Source organism: Rana temporaria, chromosome 3, assembly GCF_905171775.1.
Source record: "Rana temporaria chromosome 3, aRanTem1.1, whole genome shotgun sequence".
Lineage (NCBI taxonomy): Eukaryota > Metazoa > Chordata > Amphibia > Anura > Ranidae > Rana > Rana temporaria.
In genome coordinates, this window is record NC_053491.1 from 144,755,077 (window position 1) to 144,780,226 (window position 25,150).

Here is a 25,150-nt window from a genome sequence, read left to right on the forward strand (position 1 = left end):
AGTTAGCCCATTCATTCATAGCTGACCATCTGCTTACTTTGTTATTGACTGCCTGGTTGGTTCCTCCTCTTGCCTGGCAGCTCTCTATGGTCCTCTCTCCTCCCGGGTTGGCCTCTCAGTGACATCACGTCACTCCAAGACTTGAAAGCGAGTGTCGGGTGGACATTGCTCCGCCTGACAGGGAAGCGAAGACCGGGTCCTAAGCTTTTCCCGGGGTGCAGGAGAGCACTCTGCAATTCTTTGCAAGCAGGTGCAGCTCTGCAGTGTTGTAGGGGTGGTTGGCGGTAGTCACAGTCAGGGCCGTTTGAAGGAATTTGGGGGCCCCAAGCAAGAAGGGGGTGTTGCTGAGTTTCAAGTTGAGAAGCGGGGGGGTGGGTAAGTTGACAAGTGTAAAAAATTATTCTGCTATAAACCAGATATGGGGGGGGGGGGGGGCTGCTGCTGCCGAACGTCGGATAGTACTTCTTCTGACTGCCTGTGTTGTAGGGGTGGTTGGCGGTAGTCACAGTCAGGCCCGTTTGAAGGAATTTGGGGGCCCCAAGCGCAAGAAGCGGGGGAGGGGTGTTGCTGAGTTTCAAGTTGAGAAGCGGGGGTGGGTAAGTTGACAAGTGTAAAAAATTATTCTGCTATAAACCAGATACTTCTTCTGACTTCCCCCCCCCCCCCATGTTCTTTTTAACCCCCCCTCCCTGCCGCGTACCGCTGCATACAGCTGCTGCCCCCCTCCCTACCGCATACTGCCGCATACAGCTGCTGCTGCCAAACGTCAGCTAGTACTTCTTCTGACTGCCTCCCCGGCTCCCCCCCATGTTCTTTTTACCCCCCCTTACCGCATACCGCGCTGCAGAAGATTCAGTTTCCCTGAATCTCAGTTTCCCGGCCTGAATCTCCTGTACCACGCGGTTACGGTACCCGGCCGGACTGCAGGAGGAATTAGGAAAGGAGCTCGGCCACGCTACAGGCTGCAGCATTTATAGGAAGCGGCGGCAGCGGCGCTCTGTTGGGGCCCCAGGCCAGTTTAACAGCACACGGCCAGCACTGCGCCTCCCTTCCTACAATAAATGGCTTCGTCCATTCTGCCCACCCCTTGCACTGGCCCTGCCCTCAGATCTACAGCGACTGCACCTGTAGTGTATTTTCCTTATGTAAATAACCCCCATGATGTCTGTTTTATGTTTTGTTCTTTGAGCGTTTATTCTTGCAGGAATCTGTGAGTACGCCCGTGTGCATGGCATGGCTGATGAGCACAATAGAAGCAGCAGCGAATGACAGCCAGCAGGGTGAAGCTGTGTTGTAATGAATGTGGAGTGGGCGGAGTCAGCGCTCCATCCTATGGCTAGGAGCTGTGATCAGGCACATGAGATGCTCAGTGTACTGCATGTGTCACTATGCTGACAGCTCTCTTCCCGCAGGTCATGATGCAGTGCGGGGGACATCTGTACACCGCGGCTTAGTGCAGAGCAGGAGGAGGAAGGGGGGAGAGCAGCGATCGGATCTGACAGACAGGCAGGCAGGGGGGAGACATGTCACATCTGCTACAGGCGGCCGATCGGGTGCGATGGAAGAAGAAGGAGGCGGTGGTGAAGAAGGCAGCCCTGGTCCTGGTCGCAGTGTATGGAGTGAAGACTCTCTATCCTCTCCTATGTAGACAGCTCCGAAGGAAGGAGCCCAGTCCGTGCAGACATGATCCTCCGAGCCAGGATGGGGGGAGCAGCTCGCCCTCCTCCCCCGCTATCAATGCGGAATTCTACCGGCAGCTGCTGGAGCTCCGGAAGATCCTCTTCCCCCGGCTGCTGAGCAGGGAGCTGGCGCTGCTGTCCGTACACTCGGTGGCGCTCGTCTCCAGGACCTTCCTGTCCGTCTACGTTGCGGGTTTGGACGGGAAGATCGTGAAGAGCATCGTGGAGAAGAAGCCGAGGAGCTTCCTACTGCAGCTGATGAAATGGCTCCTGATCGCCATCCCCGCCACCTTTGTAAATAGCGCGATCCGCTACCTGGAGTGTAAGCTGGCCCTGGCTCTGCGCACCCGCCTGGTGGACCATGCCTACCAGACCTACTTCGCCGATCAGACCTATTATAAAATCATCAACATGGACGGCAGGCTGGCCAACCCTGACCAGTCCCTGACAGATGACATTATGATGTTCTCCCAGTCTATAGCACACTTGTACTCCAACCTGACCAAACCTATCCTAGATGTGGTGCTCACCTCTTACACCCTCATCCAGACTGCTAGATCTAGAGGAGCCAATCCCCTGGGGCCTACTATGCTGGCTGGCCTGGTGGTCTATGCAACAGCCAAGGTGCTCAAGGCCTGCTCCCCCAAATTCGGCAAGCTGGTGGCCGAAGAAGCCCATAGGAAGGGCTACCTGCGCTACGTCCATTCTCGAATCATAGCCAACGTAGAAGAAATCGCCTTCTACAGGGGCCACAAGGTAAGATGAGAAGAGCCCAGGAGGGAAATGTGAGAGGCCCTGGGAAGATGCTGCTGCTATTGTGATGCTGATGAGGTCCCATCCCCCGCCTTATTATCTAGCACTCTTTCCTCTAGAAATTTAAAACCGTCTACCGCTAACGCAAAAGGCACAGTTGGCTCAGCGTGTGGCACAGATGTCATTTTGTTTGTTGTGTCGCTGTGCAATCTTATCCTTCAACGGTTATATCATTGTTGACTATATGCTGCATGTGTAATATCAGGTACAGTATCTCACAAAAGTCAGTACACCCCTCACAATTTTGTAAATATTTTATTCTATCTTTTCATGTGACAACACTGAAGAAATGACACTTTGCTATAATGTAAAGTAGTGAGTGTACAGCTTGTATAATGGCCCTTTCACACCTGCGGACCGTATGTCCGTTTTTCATCCATCCATTTTCGGATGAAATATGGACATACATGTATCCCTATGGGATTGCGGATGAAAATCCGCTGACACCCGATCTTATCGGTCCCCGATATGCTCAGTTTCTGCAGACGGAGGAAAATCCTATTTTTCCATCCGTCATCGGATCGGCGGTCTGTGTTCATCCGATCCCCTCATAAAGGAGAGCGGAGATCTGCTCGGGTTGTCCCTGCACAGGGTGGGTGATTAACGGAGCGACCTCTGGATATGTGCAGGGACTGCCCTGTGATCTGCTGGCTCAGCCGGGATCAACGGAGCGATCCCCGCTGAGCAAGCGGATGTATAAGGAACGGATCCTCACGGGATCCGTGGGTGTGAAAGGGCCCTAACAGTGTAAATATGTCCCCTCAAAATAACTCAACACACAGCTATTAATGTCTAAACCACTGGCAACAAAAGTGAGTACACCTCTGCGTGAAAATGTCCAAATTGGGCCCAAAGTGTCAATATTTTGTGTGGCCGTTATTATTTTCCAGCACTGCCTTAACCCTCTTGGGCATGAAGTGTGGACCAAAAAAAGGGTCCTGTGCGTGTTTGGGTCAAATGAGATGCCGATTCAGCCATACAGTTTGTATGGCTGAAATCGCATCGCACAGACATCGCATGTGATCTGAACAGCAATGTGGTGCGAATCACTTGCGATCTCGCACAGCGCACTAATGTGAACCAGCCCTAAGTTCATTCAGCCTTACTGGGTGTAAGTATAAAAAGTGAGAAATCCACCCCTCCCCCACATAACACATCCTGGTAATATAAAGAAATGTTGCATATGTGATCAGGTGACCTCAGACACACACTGCAATATAATAATAAGATCACTCAAGCTTCTACTCTGCCCAGCTCTGACTAAATATATCTCCCCTAATCACTTGTCTATGTATATTCTGCTGTCTGTTCACTGCACCATACATTACCTCTCACAATGAACTGTGAATCACCTCCCATATTATGATAAACATCCAGGAATGTGCATGTGTCCAAGCTAGTGCACAAGATATGTAAATAACCTGTCAAAAATTTGAGGGGTGTACTGTTATACTGTATATAAACACACCCAGGCAGGTCTAATGGACAGTATTGATAGGACCAGTGTATTATTTATGTTACGCCTAAAGTACTTTGTTTCACACAAACGGTCCTGTCAGTTTTTTAAGCTGAACTGATTGGACCGTCCATTGCAGCAGGTGTAAACTAATTTTGGGGTCAATTAACTAAGATACATACCACATGCATTTTTGAGTTAAAATAACTCATGTGGTATTAATCTCAAAAGTAGTCAATTCACTAAAACACGTGTTATTTACCGAATGCGTTAAATATTTTTGTTTATTAGCACTTACATTTTCCATTTTTTTTGGCTTTTTTTTTCACTTTTTTTTTTGCAGGCTAAGGCAGCTTTCTCACAGGGGCCTCCACCTGACGGACTCTGCTTGCTTAGCAGGGGATCGCTCTGCTGATCCCTGCTGAGCAGGTGGATGACAGGTCTGTCTCTGCTCACTGTGCTGAGCAGAGATGGGCCCAGTCCCACTCTCCTCTACGGGGCGATCAGGAGAAAATGGACTGCCTGTCCATTTTCATCCAATCCACTAGATCAGGGGTGTCAAACTAAATTTTATCGTGGGCCGCATGAGCATTATAATTGCCCTCAAAAGGGCCGGTTGTATCTATAAGATTAGATGTCCAGCACATTCCCCTCCCCATAATATAGATGTCAAGAACCACCCCACCACCAGAAGTTGAGTCCCTCCACTCTCCCTTACATCACAGTGCACCCCCTTTCCTTATGCTGCTGCTGGGAAGAAGCTGGATGCATTGCTTGAAAGCAGAAATAAAGGGTCTGGAGGAGGACCAGAAGAGGGCTGAAGCTCTCCTGCAGCTGCAGTAGAGGTGCGAGGGCCACATGAAATGGCCTGGAGGGCTGGATTCGGCCCGCGGGCCTTGTGTTTGACACCTCTGCACTAGATGGATTGAAAATAGGTCTACCATCCATCTGGATTTGGCGGACAGGATCAGATGTCACCGCTGACATCTGCTGCTCCATAGAGGTGAATGGAGGGTGTGATCAGGTCCACCTGATAAATAGGCGGACCTGTTTGGACACACTGGCCCGGATTCAGATAGAGATACGACGGCGTATCTCCTGATACGCCGTCGTATCTCTGAGTTCCGTCCGTCGTATCTATGCGCCTGATTCATAGAATCAGGTTCCGCCTAGATCTCCCTAAGATCCGACAGGTGTAAGTGACTTACACCGTCGGATCTTAGGCTGCAATTCCAGGCCGGCCGCTAGGTGGGGTTTCGTTTTTTGTACGCGAGGAATATGCAAATGAGGAGTTCCGCGGATTCAGAAACGAACGCCCGCCCGGCGCATTTTTTTTAAGTCGTTTGTGTTTGGCTTTTTCCGGCCGATAGTTACCCCTGCTATATGCGGCGTATCCTATGTTAAGTATGGCCGTCGTTCCCGAGTCGAATTTTGAATTTTTTAAGTTGTTTGCGTAAGTCGGTCGCGAATACGGATGGACGTAATTTACGTTCACGTAGAAACCAATGACGTCCTAGCAACGTCATTTGGAGCAATGCACGATCGGCGCGGGGACGCGCCTGATTTAAATAGTAAATTCCCCCTAGCCGCGGAATTTGAATTCCGCCGGGGGATTTACGATCTTTCTGAATACAGCACTTGCCTCAAAAACTTGCGGCGGCGTATCGTAAATCAGATAGGTTACGCGGATCTAAAGATCTGCTACCATATCTGAATCTAGCCCACCGTGTGAAAGGGCCTAACACTGCACCAGAAGGCACACAGCAGTATTGTGAAACTATGAAAACATTCTAGGGTGCTATCATTCACAAAATGGTCTCCCTCTGATGAAGCGTTACAATTCATTTTCATTCCTGAGCTCAGAGGAGAACATTTTCACACTGATACATTGTATACTTTTCCCTTCCTGGCTAGTGCAGAGTTCCTCTAATTGTTATTTTGTACTTTTCTAAAATACCGCCAGCAAACATCAGGTGATAAATAACAAATGTGTGTGTTTTTTTAGTGATGATTTTATGATTTATCTCATGTTTTTGAGCTGAATTTTCCTCACTCTTCTAACAATTGTGCGGTATTTACCTCACATTCAATATCTTACTTTGATGAATCGACACTTTTATTATCTCATGCAATATTAAAAAAAATAAAAATTGTCATGTGACCTTCATATCACATGCGGAATGCTTTAGTGAACTGACCCCTATGTCCTCATGCCCATGAGCATTTTGACAGCCGCGCTTAGGAGTTTTTTTAGAGCTTAAAAACGCCTCTCCATGTTATTCAATGCCCACACAGGCATTTTTGAGCTGTAAGTGACATAGGCGTTTTTAAGCTCCAAAAAACCCCAGGACCAGCGTGTTCTGAGGCTCCAGCGCTAGAGCTGTAAAAACGCTAGACGTCGGTAAAAGCTGTTAAACACGGCTTAACTATGTAAACAGTGCTTTAAGCTTCGTCAGGCGTTTCTCTGCCTCTATTCAACATCAATGGTTCCCTATGGGATCTCAATACTGTGGAGCAAGATCATCACCCCACAGGTCCGCAGCCAGCTCCCACCATGACCCACAGGTCAGTGGCCCCACAGGTCCGCAGCCAGCTCCCACCAGGACCCACAGGTCAGTGGCCAGCAGGACCCACAAGTCCGCAGCTTGGGGGTCCTGCTGGCCACTGACCCATGGGTCCTGCTGACCACTGACCCGTGGGTCCTGCTGGCCACTGGCCCATTGGTCCTGCTGGCCACTGGCCCGTGGGTCCTGCTGGCCTGTGGGTCCTGCTGGCCACTGGCCTGTGGGTCTTGCTGGCCTGTGGGTCCTGCTGGCCACTGGCCTTGCGGGTCCTGCTGGCCACTGACATGTGGGTCCTGCTGCCCATGGCCTGTGATTCTTGCTGGGAGCTGCCCATGGCCTGTAAATCCTGCTGGGAGCTGCACATGGCCTACAGGCCAGCAGGACCCACATGCCATGGTCGGCTCCCAGCAGGACCCACATGCCATGGTCGGCTCCCAGCAGGACCCACATGCAATGGTCGGCTCCCAGCAGGACCCACATGCCATGGTCGGCTCCCAGCAGGACCCACATGCCATGGCCAGCAGGACCCACAGGTCAGTGGCCAGTTCCCAGCAGGACCCACAGGTCAGTGGCCAGCTCCCTGCAGGACCCAAAGGTCAGAGGCAAGCTCCCAGCAGGACCCACAGGTCCGCGGCCAGCTCCCAGCAGGACCCACTGGTAAGTGGCCAGCAGCTTGTGGGTCCTGCTGGGATCTGGCCACTGACCTGTGGGTCCTGCTGGCCACTGGCCTGTGGGTCCTGCTGGCCATGGCCTGGGAGCTGCCCATGGCCTGTGAATCCTGCTGGGAGCTGCCCATGGCCTACAGGCCAGCAGGACCCACATGCCATGGTCGGCTCCCAGCAGGACCCACATGCCATGGTCGGCTCCCAGCAGGACCCACATGCCATGGTCGGCTCCCAGCAGGAGCAACATTGGGGGGTGGGTGCTTTGGGGTGGGGGCCAGGTCCTGACTGGCCATAGGGCATACTGGGCATATGCCTGGTGGGCCGGTTGCAGCGTATCACAGCCAGCTCTGACATTTCTCCCCTCCCCTTGCTGCCCGCACGACCAGTTAGAGGAGAGGAGCTGCTTCTACTCCTCCCCCTCCTCTCGTTCTCTCCTCCTGTGTCTGCCCCGCCCACTCTCCCCGACAGACACTGTTCTGCTGCCTAAGGGATGTGGGCGGGAATATTCAAGTTAAAGCCAAACAGAAAGGAAAGATGGAGTCTGATATCCATCCCTCTAGTCAGTCCCTCCTGCCTCTGAGTGAGTACTGTATACACTGATGTAGGGGTGCCCTTCATTCCCTTCTCTCTCGTTTCATCTTTCTTTCTTTCTTTCTTTCTTTCTTTCTTTCTTTCTTTCTTTCTTTCTTTCTCTTTCCCTATTATATATCTGTCTTTATCTATCTAACTTTATCTATCTATTTCTATATCTATCTATCTATCTATCTATCTATCTATCTATCTATCTTCCTTCCTTCCTTCCCTTCTTTCTATATTTATCTATCTTTATTTTTTTATTTATCTTCCTTCCTTCTCTTCTTTCTTTCTATCTTTAGCTATCTTTCTTTCTTTATCTATCTTCCTTTCTATCTATCTATCTATCTATCTATCTATCTATCTATCTATCTTCCTTTCTTCCCTTCTTTCTTTCTATCTTTATCTATCTTATCTATCTATCTATCTATCTTACTTCCCCTTTTCTTTCTATTTTTATCTATCTTTCTTTCTTTATCTATCTTCCTTCCTTCCCTTCTTTCTTTCTTTCTTTCTATCTTTATCTTTCTTTCTTTATCTATCTTCCTTCCTATCTATCTATCTATCTATCTATCTATCTATCTATCTATCTATCTATCTATCTATCTATCTATCTATCTATCAATCTTCCTTCCCTTCTTTCTTTCTATCTTACTGTAATCTATCTTTCTTTCTTTATCTATCTTCCTTCCTTTCTATCTATCTATATTTATCTATCTATCTTTATCTTTTTATCTATCTTTCTTTGTATCTGTCTTTCTTTCTTTCTCTCTCTCTGGCTATCTATATTTTTTTGTCTCACCCCACATCCCATCATTAACCCCTACGGCCCCCCCGGGCTGCTCAGTCTAAAATGCCCGGGCCTATTTTTTGTCCCAGTCCGGGCCTGGTGGGGGCCCTGCGCTCCCCCATCCCAAAGCACCTTGTCTCCATGTTGATGAGGACAAGGGCCTCTTCCCAACAACCCTGACCGTTGGTTGGCGGGGTCTGCGGGGTGGGGGTTTATCGGAATCTGGAAAGCCCCCTTTAACAAGGGGGCCCCCACATCCCCGCCCCCACTCTATGTGAATGAGTATGGGGTACATTGTACCCCTACCCATTCACCTTAACAAAAGTGGAAAAAATAAACACAATACACGGGTTTTTAAAGTATTTTATTAAGGCAGCTACGGCATTTCTTCCGATTTCTACTAACCTTTCCGGCAATGTCTTCTCCCTCTTCTGGCGACATCTTCTCCCTCTGCTGGTCCTTCACCCTCTCCGGTTCTTCTCTCTCTGCTGTCTCCTATCTGTGCTGTCTTCTTGCTCCACAGACCCCGACAACTAACGGCCAGGGTTGTCAGGATGAGGCCCTTGTCCTCATCAACATGTGGACAAGGTGCTGCCCAAAGCACCCCCCCCATGCTGAGGGCATGTGACCTGATACGTTCCCCCTTTCCTGACCTACCGGGCTGTGTGGATAGATCTTGGGGGGGACCCCCACGCCATTTGTTTGTCGTGGGGGTTCCCCTTAAGATCCATACTAGACCAAAGGATCTGGTATTGTCCTGGGTGGGAACCCCACACCAATAATTATTTTCGATTTGGCAGGGGTTCCCCTTCAAATTCCTTCGCACACAAGTCGCGCCGCAAGTCAAATCATCATGATCCGACTTCTGGTGCGACTTCTATTCAAATCAATGGGATCCCATAGGGAACCATTGATTTTGAATAGAGGCAGAGAAACACGTCTGAAAGCTAGTGTGGCTAAACAAGCATTGACACTTTTAACACTTTTTTCCTGTCGTTGGTACTAGCTTTATAGCCTGTTTACAGCCTCCTACCTCCAATCTGATCCAGTCCGCTAAAAAGAAACAAAGGGATCACTTAGATTTTAATCACACCTAAGTGTGCGCAATTGCCACGTGTGCAAAATCGCGGCAAAACACTGGGCGCGATTGTGATGTTGTAACTTGTTAATGGCACCCTAACCGCAGTGTTTCAAACAAATGCAAAGTTCATATATATCCAAAGTATTCTGTGTAAAATTTGTAATTCTTATATTGTGCTTCTTCTTCACCCTTGTGAATCCTTCACCCTAATTTTAGACCTGTCTCCAGGTCTAAATAAAATTTCTCCTGGCTCATCAGCTCCTCACATTCCTTCCGTCCTTTCCCCTTCTCTGGGTCCTATTATGCTGGTGAGGCTCTTTATACCCTTATGTTTCTCCTTCCTGCTCTGTTCCTTAACCACTTGGGATCCGCGCTATGGACGAAAGACGTCCACAGCGCGGCTCTCAAGTCAGGGTTTGACAAATTTGCTTGGAATCTACAGTAGGAGCCAGCTAAAAAAGTTAGGAGCCAGAAAACGCACCCCGTCCTGACGAGCTTGACCTCGACCTAGACCTCCTCTGTAACGCAAAACATGCAACCTGTAAACTTTTTTAAATGTCGCCTATGAAGATTTTAAAGGGTAAAAGTTTCCACGAGCGGACGCAATTTTGAAGCGTGACATTTTGGGTATGAATTTACTCGGCGTAACAGTTTTCATAATATTAAAAAAAATGGGGATAACTTTACTGTTGTCTTATTTTTTAATTAAAAAAAGTGTAATTTTTTCTCAAAAAAGTGTGCTTGTAAGACTGCTGCGCAAATACGGCGTGACAGAAAGTATTGCGACGATCGCCATTTTATTCTCTAGGGTGTTAGGATAAAAAATATATATAATGTTTGGGGGTTCTAATTAGAGGGAAGAAGATGGCAGTGAAAATAGTGAAAAATGACATTAGAATTACTGTTTAACTTGTAATGCTAAACTTGTAATACCAACGGCCACCACCAGATGGCGCCAGCTCACACATCTGGTGGTAATAACTTGTAATACCAACGGCTCACCACCGGATGGCGCCAGCCCACCTTCCAAGCCAAGTCGCCAGGACGCTATTTCTAGTCGCCATGGCGACCTGGCGACCGGGATTTGTCGAGCCCTGTCTTAAGTGCCGAGTGGACGTCTTTGGACGTCCTGTTGTTGTCATTCCCCGTGCGCGCCGCTGGGGGCGCGCAGTGGGGAAACAATGTGCCCGGCGCATCGCTCGGGAGCCGATGCGTGTGCCTGGCGGCCGCGATGGCCGCCAGGTACCCGCGATCAGCAAAGACAGCAGGGACGTGGAGCTCTGTGTGTAAACACAGAGCTCCACGTCCTGTCAGGGAGAGAGGAGACCAATCTGTGTCCCTTGTACATAGGGACACAGCATTGGTCAACTCCCCCAGTCAGTCCCCTCCCCCCACACAGTTAGAACACACCAGTCACATTTATACAGTAATTAGTGCATTTTTATAGCACTGATCGCTGTATAAATGTGAATGGTCCCAAAATTGTGTCAAAAGTGTCCGATACGTCCGCCGCAATATCGCAGGCCTGACAAAAAAAAAATTGCAGATCGCCGCCATTACTAGTAAAAAAAAAATCATAAATCTATCCCCTAATTTGTAGGCGCTATAACTTTTGCGCAAACCAATCAATATACGCTTATTGCGATTTTTTTTTAAACAAAAATATGTAGAAGAATACTCGGCCTAAACCGAGGGAAATTTTTATTTTTTTAAAAAAAAATTGGGATATTATTATAACAAAAAGTAAAAAATATTGTGGTTTTTTTTCAAAATTTTCTGTCTTTTTATGTTTATAGCGCAAAAAATAAAAATCGCAGAGATGATCAAATACCACCAAAAGAAATCTCTTTTTGTGGGAAAAAATTATAAAAATATAATTTGGGTACAGTGTTGTATGACCGCGCAATTGTCATTCAAAATGCGTCAGCGCTGAAAGCTGAAAATTGGTCTGGGCACGAAGGGGGTTTAAGTGCCCAGTAATGAAGTGGTTAATCAAACAAATGTCACCCAATAGTGTAGTATAAGCATGATTTATTTAAAACATTAAAAAAAATTAGCAGTCAAATGCTTCCACAATAAAAACCCGATGAAGCTGCGGCTCCAGTCCTTCTCCCTCCTCTCGTCCTCCACAGTGCTACATCACCTGACTCTGCCCAACGCGTATTATCACGATCACGTGACTTCGTCAGGGGTTCTCTTTATATAGGGTTGAGGAGTTGTAGGGAGCGTGGGGAAACACAATAGTTTTTTTATTTTATTTTTTTGTTTTTTACAATAAATTTCTATTCATTTAAATTCATAATATTAATTAAAAAGTCAAATATAATACAATTATACAGTGATGGGAAAATACATTTGATCCCCTGCTAATTTTGTACATTTGCCCACTGACAATGAATTGATCAGTCTATAATTTTAATGGTAGGTTTATTTTAACAGTGAGAGACAGAATAACAACACAAAAATCCTAAAACACGCATTTCAAAAAAATTATCAACTGATTTGCAATTTAATGAGTGAAATAAGCAAAACACAACTTAGTACTCGGTGGCAAAACCCTTGTTGGCAATCACAGAGGTCAGACATTTCTTGTAGTTGGCCACCAGGTTTGCAGGAGTTGGATTTTGTCCCACTCCTCTTTGCAGATCTTCTCCAAGTCATTAAGGTTTCGAGGCTGACATTTGTAACTCAAACCTTCAGCTTCCTCCACATATAGTCTATGGAATGTTGGTCTGGAGACTGGCTAGGCCACTCCAAGACCTTAAAGCGGGAGTTCACCCATTTCTAAAAATTTTTTTTTTCTTCCCCTAGATTCCTGCTCGTTCGGTCTAGGGGAATCGGCTATTTGTATTAAAATATGAGCCGTACTTACCCGTTTTCGAGCTGCATCTTCTTCCGTCGCTTCCGGGTATGGGTCTTCGGGAGCGGGCGTTCCTTCTTGATTGACATTCTTCCGAGAGGCTTCCGACGGTCGCATCCATCGCGTCACTCGTAGCCGAAAGAAGCCGAACGTCGGTGCGGCTCTATACTGCGCCTGCGCACCGACGTTCGGCTTCTTTCGGAAAATCGTGACGCGATGGATGCGACCGTCGGAAGCCTCTCGGAAGACTGTCAATCAAGAAGGAACGCCCATTCCCGAAGCCCATACCCGGAAGCGACGGAAGAAGATGCAGCTCGAAAACGGGTAAGTACTGCACATATTTTAATACAAATAGCCGATTCCCCTAGAGAAAACGAGCAGGAAGCTAAGGGGAAAAAGTGCCCTCTAAGGGTGAACCCCCGCTTTAATGTGCATATTCTGGAGCCACTCCTTTGTTGCCTTGGCCGCATGTTTTGGGTCATTGTCATGCTGGAAAACCCATCCACGATAGATTTTCAATGCCCTGGCTGTGGAAAGGAGGTTCTCATCCAAGACTTGACGGTACATGGTCCCATCCATCGTCCCTTTGATGCAGTGGTGTTCTTGGGGTCATAGGCAGCATTCCTCCTCCTCCAAACACGGCGAGTTGAGTTGATGCCAAAGAGCTTGGTTTTGGTCTCATCCGACCACAACACTTTCACCCAGTTCTACTCTGAATCATTCAGACGTTCATTAGAAAGCTTCAGATGGGCATGTACATGTGCTTTCTTGAGCAGGGGGACCTTTCGGGCGCTGCAGGATTTCAGTCCTTCGTGGCATAGTGTGTTACCAATTGTTTTATTGGTGACTGTGGTCCCAGATGCCTTGAGATCATTGACAAGATTCTCCTGTGTAGTTCTGGGCTGATTCCTCACTGTTCTCATGATCAATAAAACTCCACGAGGTGAGTTCTTGCATGGAGCCCCAGACCAAGGGAGATTGACAGTTATTTTGTGTTGCTTTCATTTGCAATTAATCACACCAGCCTTGTGTAGGTCTACAATCTTGTCCCTGACATCCTTGGACAGCTCTTTGGTCTTAGCTATGGTAGAGAGATTGGAATCTGATTGATTGATTGATTGCTTTTGTGGACAGTTGTCTTTTATATATATAACAAGCTGAGATTAGCAGCACTCTCTTTAAGAGAGTGCTCCTAATCTCAGCTCATTACCTGTATAAAAGACACCTGGGAGCCAGAAAACGATCTGATTGATAGGGGATCAAATACTTATTTCACTCATTAAATTGCAAATCAATTGATAACTTTTTTGAAATGCGTTTTTCTGGATTTTTTTTTTGTTATTCTGTCTCTCACTGTTAAAGCGGGGGTTCACCCTAAAAACATTTTTCTAACATTACATCCAGCATACGAACAACATTTACAGTATGCAGGTCTTTTTTTTTTTTTCGCCGTACATAGATATAGTGTGATTTTCTCCCCGACTTCCGGGTTCTGATTTCCGTGGGACTGGGCGTTCCTATCCCTGGGTTAGATGATTGACGTGTTGTGAAAAAGTTCCCATGTCGCACAAGGCGCGTCACCAGTTTTCCGTAAATAGCTGAGCTGCGAGGCGGGGCTATACGGCGCCTGCGCCCGCCGTGTAGAGCTGACTGCGCAGACGCCGTATAGCGCCGACTCGCAGCTCGGCTATTTACGGAAAACTGGTAACGCGCTGTGTGCGACATGGAAACTTTTTCACAACACGTTAATCATCTAAACCAGGGATAGGAACGCCCAGTCCCGCGGGAATCAGAACCCGGGAGCCGGGGAGAAAATTTACAATATAATGGTATGTACGGCGAAAAAAAAAAAAAGACCTGCATACTGTAAATGTCGTTAGTATGCTGGATGTAATGTTAGAATCTTTTTTTAGGGTGAACCCCCGCTTTAAATTAAACCTACCATTAAAATTATAGACTGATGATTTCTTTGTCAGTGGGCAAACGTACAAAATCAGCAGGGGATCAAATACTTTTTCCCTTACTGTATATAAAAATATATATATAATTTAAAAACTGTCATTTTCGGGTTTCGGTTTTAGGCTAAGTACATCCTGCATTTCAGTTTCGGCACCAAAATTTATTTTTGGTGCACCTCTAGGATCGCTCCGTCTAGGTGGATGGGAGGGAGGTTGGTTGTAAATGGACATCCGCAGCAATCTCCAAGTTTTTCCGGCCCTCCTCCTTCCCCCCGCTGCATTCTGGGACATACACAGGCCCCAGAAGATGGCAGGACCATTCAGAAAGCGCAGCACCGATTTCCCTTAGTGACGACATACACAGGCCCCAGAAGATGGCAGGACCATTCAGAAAGCGCAGCACTGATTTCCCTTAGTGACGAATATGCCGGCACCTGCACCCAAATCCGATTGAAGAATCGGCTTGCGGTGCCGACATTCCTGGATCCCTGGACAGGTAAGTGTCATTAGTATTTGTAGATGTTGACAATTTTATTTTTGCCCAGACTGGCATTGTACAGCTCTGGGACTTAAATTACTATTAAACCCAAAACCAAAAATGTAATATAATGCAGATTGCTAATCATTAGTTGTAGTGGCTGCATTAGCTTTTTAGGCTTTTTTTCCTGTTTTCACCTGGTGATCTGGCTAGTAACACACCTCCTGTAATATAGTGCCTTCACTGGATAAAGAAGCACAGAGGCACCTTTGGACAGCAGCATTGTCAGTCTGGGAGGAGGAGATATATGTACAGTTAGATGTATTAGCAGATATAGACACACTAAAAATTTGAAGCCAAACTCCAGGTAAAATTTTATCAGCAGTTACAGAAAAACGTTTTTTTTTTTTTTCTTTTGAGGTGAAGGTTTTTTTACATTAAAAAAATAAAGGCTGATCATTGTAAGCACCTCTGCCGTGTAACATGGTTTGTCTCATCCATGTATACTAATACATTCTGTTGGAGAGCTTCTCCTTTTGAAAAACAACAGACTTACTGGCTAGATCACCAGATGAAGATACAAGAAAGAAAGCCCAAAAGGGCAAACTATCACATCTATTAATTGGAAAGCTGCACTATAATAAGGACCCTTACATACGGGCATCATAATTTACTGATGTTTACCTGTGTGCAAGGGGCCAAAAACTGTGTGTAAAGAGTAATGTTGAGTATAGGTGAGTGAAGGTGTGTAAGTGTATAGATGTGTAAAATTCTTCTTCATTGCCAGTATTGTAATATTCTTATTTATACTTATGACCCCCATGTGTAAGGGGCCAGTACCGCGGCCGCCGCTGGGGGGAGTTTGTGTCGTAAACCAGCATCGGGTATGCAAATTAGGAGTTACGGCGGATACACAACGGTTTTTCGCGTTCGCTACGTCGTCCGTAGTCAAGTTTCCCGTCGCAAAGTTAGTCGTTTTTTGGTGCCCTAACTAGTCAGCAAGTGTATTGCTGAAAACAATTTTGTGGCGCTAAAAATAATAATAATGATATGGTACTAATAGTCTGTGTTAACACCAATTGACAGTGTAATCAAATAAAAAAGTCCATATATAATAAATCAATGACAGTAGATGGTTAAAAATAAACTGTTGATGGATGAGTAATCAAGTGAATGGTTCCAAACACCACGGTGAGTCAAAGTAAATGATTTGTGAAAATGAATTGTGTATTGCTGTCTAAAGTATGGCCGTCGTTCCCGCGTCGAAATTCAAAATTTAACGTTGTTTGCGTAAGCCGTCCGGGAATACGGAAGTACGCTACGCGTGTCGCCGTTCAAAAAAATTACGTCATGGCGCGCAAAGCACGGCGGGAGTTAGGAAACGGAGCATGCGCAGTAGGTCCGGCGCGGGAGCTCGCCTAATTTAAATGGCACACGCCCATTTGAATTGGCCCGCCTTGTGCCGGAGGCCGCGGGCGTAGTTTTCATCGCAAGTGCTTGGTGAATCAGGCACTTGCGATGAAAAATTGCGGCGGTGTAACTTATCTAGGATACGTTACGCCGCCGCGATTCTATGTGAATCTGGCCCAAGATTCCCTCGCTGGATTGGAAGAGGTGACTTACTTTTTCCCTGGGATCCAGCAATGAATTTCTGCAGTGCGCGGCGGCCGGATCTTCCGCCCTGTGTTCCCCTGTTTTCCTGCAAGCGTTGCGTCGCAGGGGGACGGAACGGAGCCAAATTCAAACACAGTATAAAGTAAAACACACTGGGCCAGATTCATGAAGCACTTACACCGTTTTTTTGGTAGATGCACGGCGTAAGTGCAGATTTGCACCGGCGGATCGCTGCGCCTTACCCAGAGAACCAGATTACGCCTCCAAATAGACTTCATCGCCTCGGTGTAACCTTTCCACGCCGGCGCAGATTTACGCTGGTTGGATCTGCCGCGGCCATGGTTTTTGTGTTTTAAATATGCAAATGAGGTTTTTGGGCCGATTCATCAACTTAAGCTTGACCGGCGCAGGCTACTCCCGGTGAGCGGAGCTGAAATTTCCGGTGCAAAGTTACACCTCATAAAAGCAGGGGTAACTTTGCACCAAACTTGCAGAGGTCAGCTGGAGAGCAGCTAAAGCAGCAGCGTTACAAACGAACTGAGCAACAACACTTGCTGGACAACACATAGAGGCGGTCCCCATGTTGGGAGAGGCCATCAATAATTACAGCCCTCTCCTCTGGGCTGAAATTGGTTATCCGCCCACCTGAGGATTCCTCATCAGCCATAACTGCCCCACCACAATGCAAACGACCTAGCTTAGAAAAAAAAAAGCTTCAGTACATTTGCACCTGCAGGGCGGAAGTCTGGGCTCATTCATGGACTGGGCTTTGGTAGTGGGTCGGCGTAGCTCAGGAATCACGCCGGGGCGCAGTTCTGAGCATGTGCAGATTGGGGCATTTACCCCTGGATGTCACTGAGCATGTGCGGTCTAAGATGCGCCCCGGCGTGACCCCTGCGCCACGGTCGGCACTTCATTAGCATAGGGTGACTCCCAGTTGGCCTTACGCCGTCTAAAATCCGCCCCGCTGGGGCATCGTAGACAAAAAAGTTTCTTGAATCACCTAACTGCCTCTCCGCGCTGGACCGGTGTAGTCTAAAAATTATGCACCACGCCGGTGCAAATCTGCACCATTGTTCATGAATCTGGCCCACTGATACAATGTAATCCTATTGGATTACAATAAAAGATAAAATACAGTGACCTTAGATTGCCCCCCAGTGCTTTCTCCAGTGCCCTTGTCTGCAGATTTACTGTACTTTGTGACTGTAAACTGCACAGCGACCATGACATCAAAATCGTTATGCGACCTGCTGGAAAACAGCCATACAGAATCGCTTGCAGAGGAGTTGAGTGACAGCGACTCGTGGGGAAGTTCGTCATCAGATGTAGAAAGTGATTTCAGCGATGATCCTGCGACTGTGCCCAGCGATGTGCGGACTTGGTGCTCAATTGTTTGCGGTACAGAGCACATCGCCACCAAGATTTCTGTTTACAGGAGCACCTGGGATCAAAGTGGATGTTGAGGATGACAATCCCTTGGCATACCTCCAACTTTTTTTGACGGATGAAGTTTTCGCCAAAATTGTTTTGGAGACGAATCGCTACCAGGAGCAACAAGCTGCCCTGTTTCTCTCTTCATTCGCTGCTGTCTCAGCCAATGAGGATTAGGAGTCCAAGACACTCCTGCAACATTGCTGGATCTAGATGGGGCTGCACACAGAAGGCCTTTTTTTTATCTTAATCTTGCTCAAGAGTAGGGTGACCACATTTCCAAACTGCCATTCAGGGACACCCTCCCTTCCGAAAAATCAGCTTGTGCTGTAACGAATCACAACACAGTGATTGGACACAAGAGGCAGGATTTATGACTTCTCCAATCACAAGCAGGGGGGGCGGGGATTGTGCTCCTCCAGGCATTCTCGGCCAGGACAAGTACTGTCAGTGAGTAAAGCTGTGATGTGGCGGCCTTTTTTTGTGGGCATCAGATTGGCCCATGTCAGTTTCATTCCGGGACACTGTATTGTCCTGGAATGAAGGTGCGCGGGACAGACCTGCAAAATGCAATCCAGGACACGTGGTCACCCTACTCAAGAGCCCTTTGGGGTTTTTGTCCATCAAAATAGTAACAGCTAAGTAATTCCAATGCAGAGAATTAGGGCTTGTACACATAGGCTGCCTGAGCCGGTCCAACGTAATTCCCAGCATATTTCCTCCACCCAGTTGCAGCATACACCCTGTCATTTGCATGGATGACTGTGTGCTGCTGTACTTGTGTATACGGAGAGGCTATTGTAAATATAAACATGAATACAGTGTACAAACTTTTGCAAGAATATATAAAAAATTCTATTTTTTGCAAACACTTGTAGGGTGCACTCAATATTACAATAGGACTGCTGTATACATGAGTACAGAGGCACACAGCCATTTGCCTGGATGTAGGAAATATGTCTGACTTTATGCTGAATGGGTTCAGGTGGCCCCTGTGCAAGAGCTCTTAATGGCCTGTTAATAGCAGGTACATTGGGACTGAGCTAGGCAATCTTGCCCAGCACAGTGCCAATGTAAGAAAAGGCAAAAAGCCTTGTTCATGTCAGACCAGGTCACAGCACCATGCTGCAATGGTGTATGCTATAAAAAGTATGACATGCAGTACTTATTTCGGTGCAGCTAAAAAGAAAAAAAATAGTAAACCGTGCCTTGGTCAGACATCAGCACTACTTCTCTCAGCGCACAGCAGCCATGCGTTAAGTGTGATTGCTGGTGTGAACAAGCCCTGAATCATTATTTAGCATATGAAAAGCACAACAAGGCCCATACATCAAGCATGAGAAAATAAAACAAGCACACAAGTTGTTGCTAACGAAAACCAATGATGTTTTGCCTTTTGCTTTATGGAAAAATGAAACAAGATTTCTGTTTGTATTTGCCAGTATAGGATAACTCTATTCCTTGTTTTAGTTTGTCCAGGTATATAATGATATTGTGAAAGAGTATTGTTAGTAAAGCGATTTCTGGACCAATCATGTGACTTTTAGCCTGGGCTCACACTATTGCGATGCAGGAACCAGCACGATTCCAGCGCCGGTTCCTGCATCGCATCTCCCCGCAGGCAGTTTAGACGCTGCGGGTGTCAATACAAAGTTAATGACACCCCCAGATCGGTTCACAGATCGAAAGAAGGGGTTAAAATCACCCGTGTTGAGGCGCTTCCGAAGCGCTTTTCATTTCAATGGGCAGAGCGTTTTGGGAGCGCTAAATACAGCGCTCACAAACCGTCCCAAAGATGCTGCTTGTAGGACTTTTCCTAACATCCCGCAAGCGCGCCACCCTAGTGTGAAAAGACACACTGAAATGAATGGGAGGCAGTTTTCAGGCACTATTTAGAGGCTATTTCTAGCGCTATTTCTGCCTCGGGCGTTTTGTAAAAATGTTTTTTCAGCTTTTTAGAAGCAGGGTCACTTTAACATACCTGTCTGCCCTCATGTTGTAAAGTGCTGCACAAACTGTTGGCACTGTATAAATCCTGTATTATAATAATAACCTTAATGTCAGGACGGTTTGTTTATTTGTATCAATAACTGCTATTATAAAATTGCTTTTATGTCCCTTCTGTAATATATTATTATCACTAAGTTGTTTTTTTGTTTTGTTTTTTCATTTTTAGGTAGAAATGGCAAAACTTCAAAAAAGTTATATGGCACTAGCAGATCAAATGAATCTTATTTTGTCTAAACGTTTGTGGTATGTCATGATTGAGCAGTTCTTGATGAAATATGTGTGGAGTGGAAGCGGCTTGGTTATGGTTGCTGTGCCCATCATCACTGCAACAGGCTTTGCAGATGGAGGTAATTTCTATTTTATGATCTCAGAATCTAGGGCTTTCTGATTAAAGTGATCACTTTTTTTGGGACTCTGAAAGGGCTCGTTAGCTTCCTTGTGATAGCAATAAAGGTAAGATAAAAAACATTCTTAAAGCACCCCACATACAACTCACATAAAAAACGCAGTGTAGGGCAAGCATGTGTATGTAAACATCATTTGCCTGACACATGTGAAATGTTGTCACTAAAATCAGAGTCAGAGTAATTGACAATTGTCAGTTTAAATAACGCTGTGCCGCATCGCAAAAAATGGCCTGGTCATGAAAGGGGGGTAAATCTTCCGGAGGTCAAGTGGTTAATAAATCACCCATGTCCCACCCAATCCCAGAGATCTTTCACTGATCACAGCTATGATTGACCGACCGTGCAAGCATGGTTGTCTGTGCAAGGATGTAAGGCAAGGAAGCATTATACCAATAAAAGAGGAAACATTGATCACTCTGATAGGTTGTGTTTTTTCCTTTACTAAATCAATCGTGTCATTTTTCTTCACCCTCTAACAAGATTATGTGGTTTGTTAATGATCCTAAGCCTATAATGGTTCAGCAGTTCATATTTTGTAATTTACACAATAAAAAGACCAATATCTGTTCCCATCTGCAGCCCTGCAGATATTAGCTTGTAAATATGAAATTTGACATAGAGTGTGTAATGAGTGTACTGAGTAATGTAGAAAAAAATTATTGTTCGCTAATCTATTTATTCTTTAGATTTAGAAGATGGCCAGAAACATGAAATGGTGAGCGAACGTACCGAAGCCTTCACCACAGCTAGAAACCTGCTGGCTTCAGGAGCAGATGCAATTGAAAGAATTATGAGTTCATATAAAGAGGTACCACAAATAATAATAGCTGTAAATGCATATATGCTTTATATACCTTTTTTTTTGCAAAATAAACAGAACTTTGCAAAAGATATACAGAATTTAAAAGAAATTTACTATATGTCTCATTATCTGCAAGCAAAAGTTACAAGCTTAATATAAAGACATAAGTAGACTAAGTCACTAAAGCAAACATTTTTGCCTATGAAAAGAAAACTCAGTCAACTTTGTGCATACATTCACACATGAATTCATGTAAGTTTGCGCATGAATCAATAAGATGCAAAGTCGTACATGTTCCTATGCAAACTGGCCTCTTTACACATAGTACTGTGTGCTTATCTGCCAGAAAGCATGCAAAGTATAGCAATTAAATGGAGGGGGTTTCTGGAGGGTGATTGCTGGTCTTTCATTGATGCAGCTAAACAAGTTGTCAGGAGCCATGAGAAGCATGTATACCCTGCAATACCTACCAAATCAAGCACAGTATTAACCACTTGAGGACCGATCCTCTTGCTGAGATTTGGTGTTTACATGTGAAAAACATTTTTTTTTTATAGAAAATTACGTAGAACCCCCAAACATTATATATATATATATATATATATATATATATATATATATATATATATATATATATATATATATATATATATATATATATATATATATATATATATATAATTTTTTTTTTTTTTTTTTCTAACACAAAAAAAATCTTTCGTCATAAATTTAGGCCAAAATTAGGTCTGCCACATTTTTTTGGTGAAAATAACCCAAATCAGTGTATATTATTTAGTCTGTAGGAAAGTTTTACAGTCCACAAACAAAATGGTATATACTGTATATCTGAAAATCGATTAGTCCTGATGTACTGAATGCCTATCTCATTTCTTGAGGCCTGAAAATTCCAGAACAGTACAAATATCCCCCCAATTACCCCTTTTTGGAAAGGAGGCAGTCCAAGGTATTTACTAAGAGGCACGGAAAGCTTTTTCAATTTGCAATTCTTTTGTCACAATTTTTTGGTAAATTAAGAAATGTAAAAAGCTATTTTTTCATACATACTGTCACCAGTGCAGTACAGTGTCATCATATAACTGGTGTGGCAGTGATCAGGGACACTGACAGGTGACAGTGACAAGAGCAATACAGTTTTTACACACTATGATTGCTGAGAACTGTCAATTTAACAGTTATTAGCCACCATTTTTTTTCTGAATGGAAACTATTCATTCAGTGTTTATTTTTGTGATTAGCTGTGATTGGCCACAGCTAATCACATGGTACTAATGGGCTGAGATTGACCCTGTCTGTACCATGTGATGACTGTGACCAGTCACAGACCTCATTACAATAGTATGCAATAAAAGGCATGAATCAAAGCCTTTCATTGTGTACACTTGTCATGTGATCTGCTGTGATTGGCCACAGCATCACATGGTACCGGCAGCAGGCCGGTACAGTTATCTTTCATCTGCTGTGTCCGGTGGACACAATGGGTGACAGATCGTGCCAGAGCATATGATGCCCTCCCAGAATATCATGGCTCCGGATCAGCCGTCATATTATGATTGGCCAGGGCGGAAGGCTGTTAACCTCCCTAGCGGTATGATTATTTCAGATTTTAGGTGCTGAAAGCGGTACTATTATTTGCAAGGAAATTTGGCATTTTATACTGTAGGCCTGTAATTTTTAGGAATAACTCACTTAAATCTGACCAAACAAGAGTCTAGTAGGCATACCGGGTATGACATTTTTTAAAAAACAAAATCATAAATTATAATATAGGGAATAATTATAAATAATTATAACAAATAATAATATAATTATAATAAAAATTATTCAATAATGTAATCAACTCAAAATCACTGAAGTTTGCTCAGTTGCAGAATTGTGGCTGTCATTACTTTTTTTTTTTATGACGAATTTCCCCACAAATCGCTATCGCACAATTCTGCAAGTGATTATAATTTATTATCACTGTTTTCTAGCTGATCTAAAACCATTTTTGACATAAAGGGACACTTTTGGTTGCTATGGACAATCTACAGTTTGCAGGCAGAAAGAACAGTTTTTATTATATAAAAGAACATGTAGGGCACTGGGCAGACCACTAGGGACAAAGGGGGTGTGTATTTTTTACATACAGTACTGTAATCTATAAGATTACAGTATACTGTATGTAAGGTGTTTGTTTACCTTTTTGAATTTGGCGCCGTTCTCCGCCCCAGTGCGTCGTAACATCGCAGGGAACAGAGATCGGCGGCACACAGAGGCACTGTGTGAATCGAGCGAGGACCTGCTCACTCACACAGCGCGGTGGCATCGCTGGATCCAGGGACAAGGTAAGTAAACACTGCCTGTGGATTCAGCGAGGCGAGCCTGAGTCTGACTCGGGGGTTACCGATCGCAGCAAAAAAATGTAACCCCCGAGTCAGACTCGGGAACACCGCCAGGGGGGTTAAATATAGCCATAGTAATACATGAACCAGCCACAAAACATACATTATGGGCGTTCGCTTAGCATAAAATCATCAGCAACCAGTTTGTATTTTGAAATAATGCACCTGAGCAATAAAATGTTAGTGAAGCTGGGTGCAAATAAAAAAAATAAGATAAGAAGTGCAAACCTTTAGTAAATTAGGACAATAGAAAAGTGTCACTTTTCTAACAGAGTTAATAAAAGGAGGAAATGACTAGTAGCTAATTTTTAGTAAAGGAAGATTCAGGTAGGATTGTGAGCAGACGGAACAAAAAACACAATATCACAAACACCTACTGTATATACATGGGTTCACAAACACTTTAACAATATTGTTGCATTGAAGTTGATTTACTAAAGATGTAGTGGCTGTCCTCTCAGAAAAGTAAATGTAATGAATAAGGTGAAGCAGTGTTCACTTTTAATGCCCAATCATATCCTGAAAAAATTCCCTGCAAAAAAATTGGATAGTTAAAGTGAGCACAGCCGCCTAAACATTTTATTATAAACTTACATTTTTAAATGAACAGCCGCTACACTTTTAATAAATCAACTCAGTGTATTTTGTTAAGGGCTTTTGTGCAGATCAAATGCTTGTTATTCAATCTGTAAAAATCATAATTTCCAGCAACTTTACACATGGATTTTTCTAAGAAAAAATTATTCATATTTAACACTTGGTTAAACCTAATCAACCCTAATGAATGAATTTCTCCCCTATTTTTTTGTTTGCGGTTTCTTTGTTTCTAATTGTTATTATCATTGTTTATTTATTTTATAGGTTACAGAATTAGCAGGATACACTGCAAGGGTTTACAACATGTTTTCTGTTTTTAATGAAGTAAAAAAAGGAATATACAAGAAATCAGTGATTCAAGAAACACAGATGCAACTAAAAAACCAAGAAAAATCAGGATTTCACATAGAAGGACCCCTTGAAATTAAAGGTAATTTTTCTTCCTAAGCTACTATTTTTTGTAAAAACTAGAGGAAATATTTACTAAACCAAATTATTTCTAGTGTGTAATGTAAACTGTTTCTTCAAATGTGACTGTTTTAAAATCTCATCACATTAAAATATTCAATTTCATTCACTGTACAAAGGTTTAGGGAGCATAGTTGACAAAATGTCCTTAAAGCCTACACTTTGTTTTGCTGTTCCCAATGCTAATGTTGCAAGCAGGCTCAGATTTTGTAATGAGATCTGATTAAAGGTCAGGAACTGAGCAACTGCTGATGTGGTGATAGGTCAGGAAAAACAATTGCTGCTATATCCAAATTTGTTTTCAAGTTAAAAAAGAGTACCTCATTTTATGCAAAAGAAATGTTCACTTACATGGCTGGTAAAAACTGCTAATGCTAATAAAACTATTCTAATACTAATACCATGCGAATGCTAATTAAACAAAGAATAAAAATAAGGTGTGTGGTGGCAAAGTGGAGATGACAAATTTGTTCTTTTGTAGAGCAGAGCCCCCCCCCCC

General features: G+C 44.7%; 1 protein-coding gene across 1 annotated transcript in view; it reads left to right on the forward strand.

The window, feature by feature from the left end:
* Positions 1–1,352: 1,352 nt before the first annotated feature.
* Positions 1,353–25,150, forward strand: part of ABCD2 (ATP binding cassette subfamily D member 2) — a 61,117-nt gene continuing 37,319 nt past the window's right edge. Inside the window, exons 1-4 of the mRNA XM_040343615.1 lie at positions 1,353–2,435; positions 20,142–20,322; positions 21,069–21,190; positions 24,448–24,613. Of these exons, the coding sequence (XP_040199549.1) occupies positions 1,524–2,435; positions 20,142–20,322; positions 21,069–21,190; positions 24,448–24,613 (1,381 nt within the window). The 5' untranslated portion in view covers positions 1,353–1,523. The remainder of the gene's footprint in view (positions 2,436–20,141; positions 20,323–21,068; positions 21,191–24,447; positions 24,614–25,150) is intronic.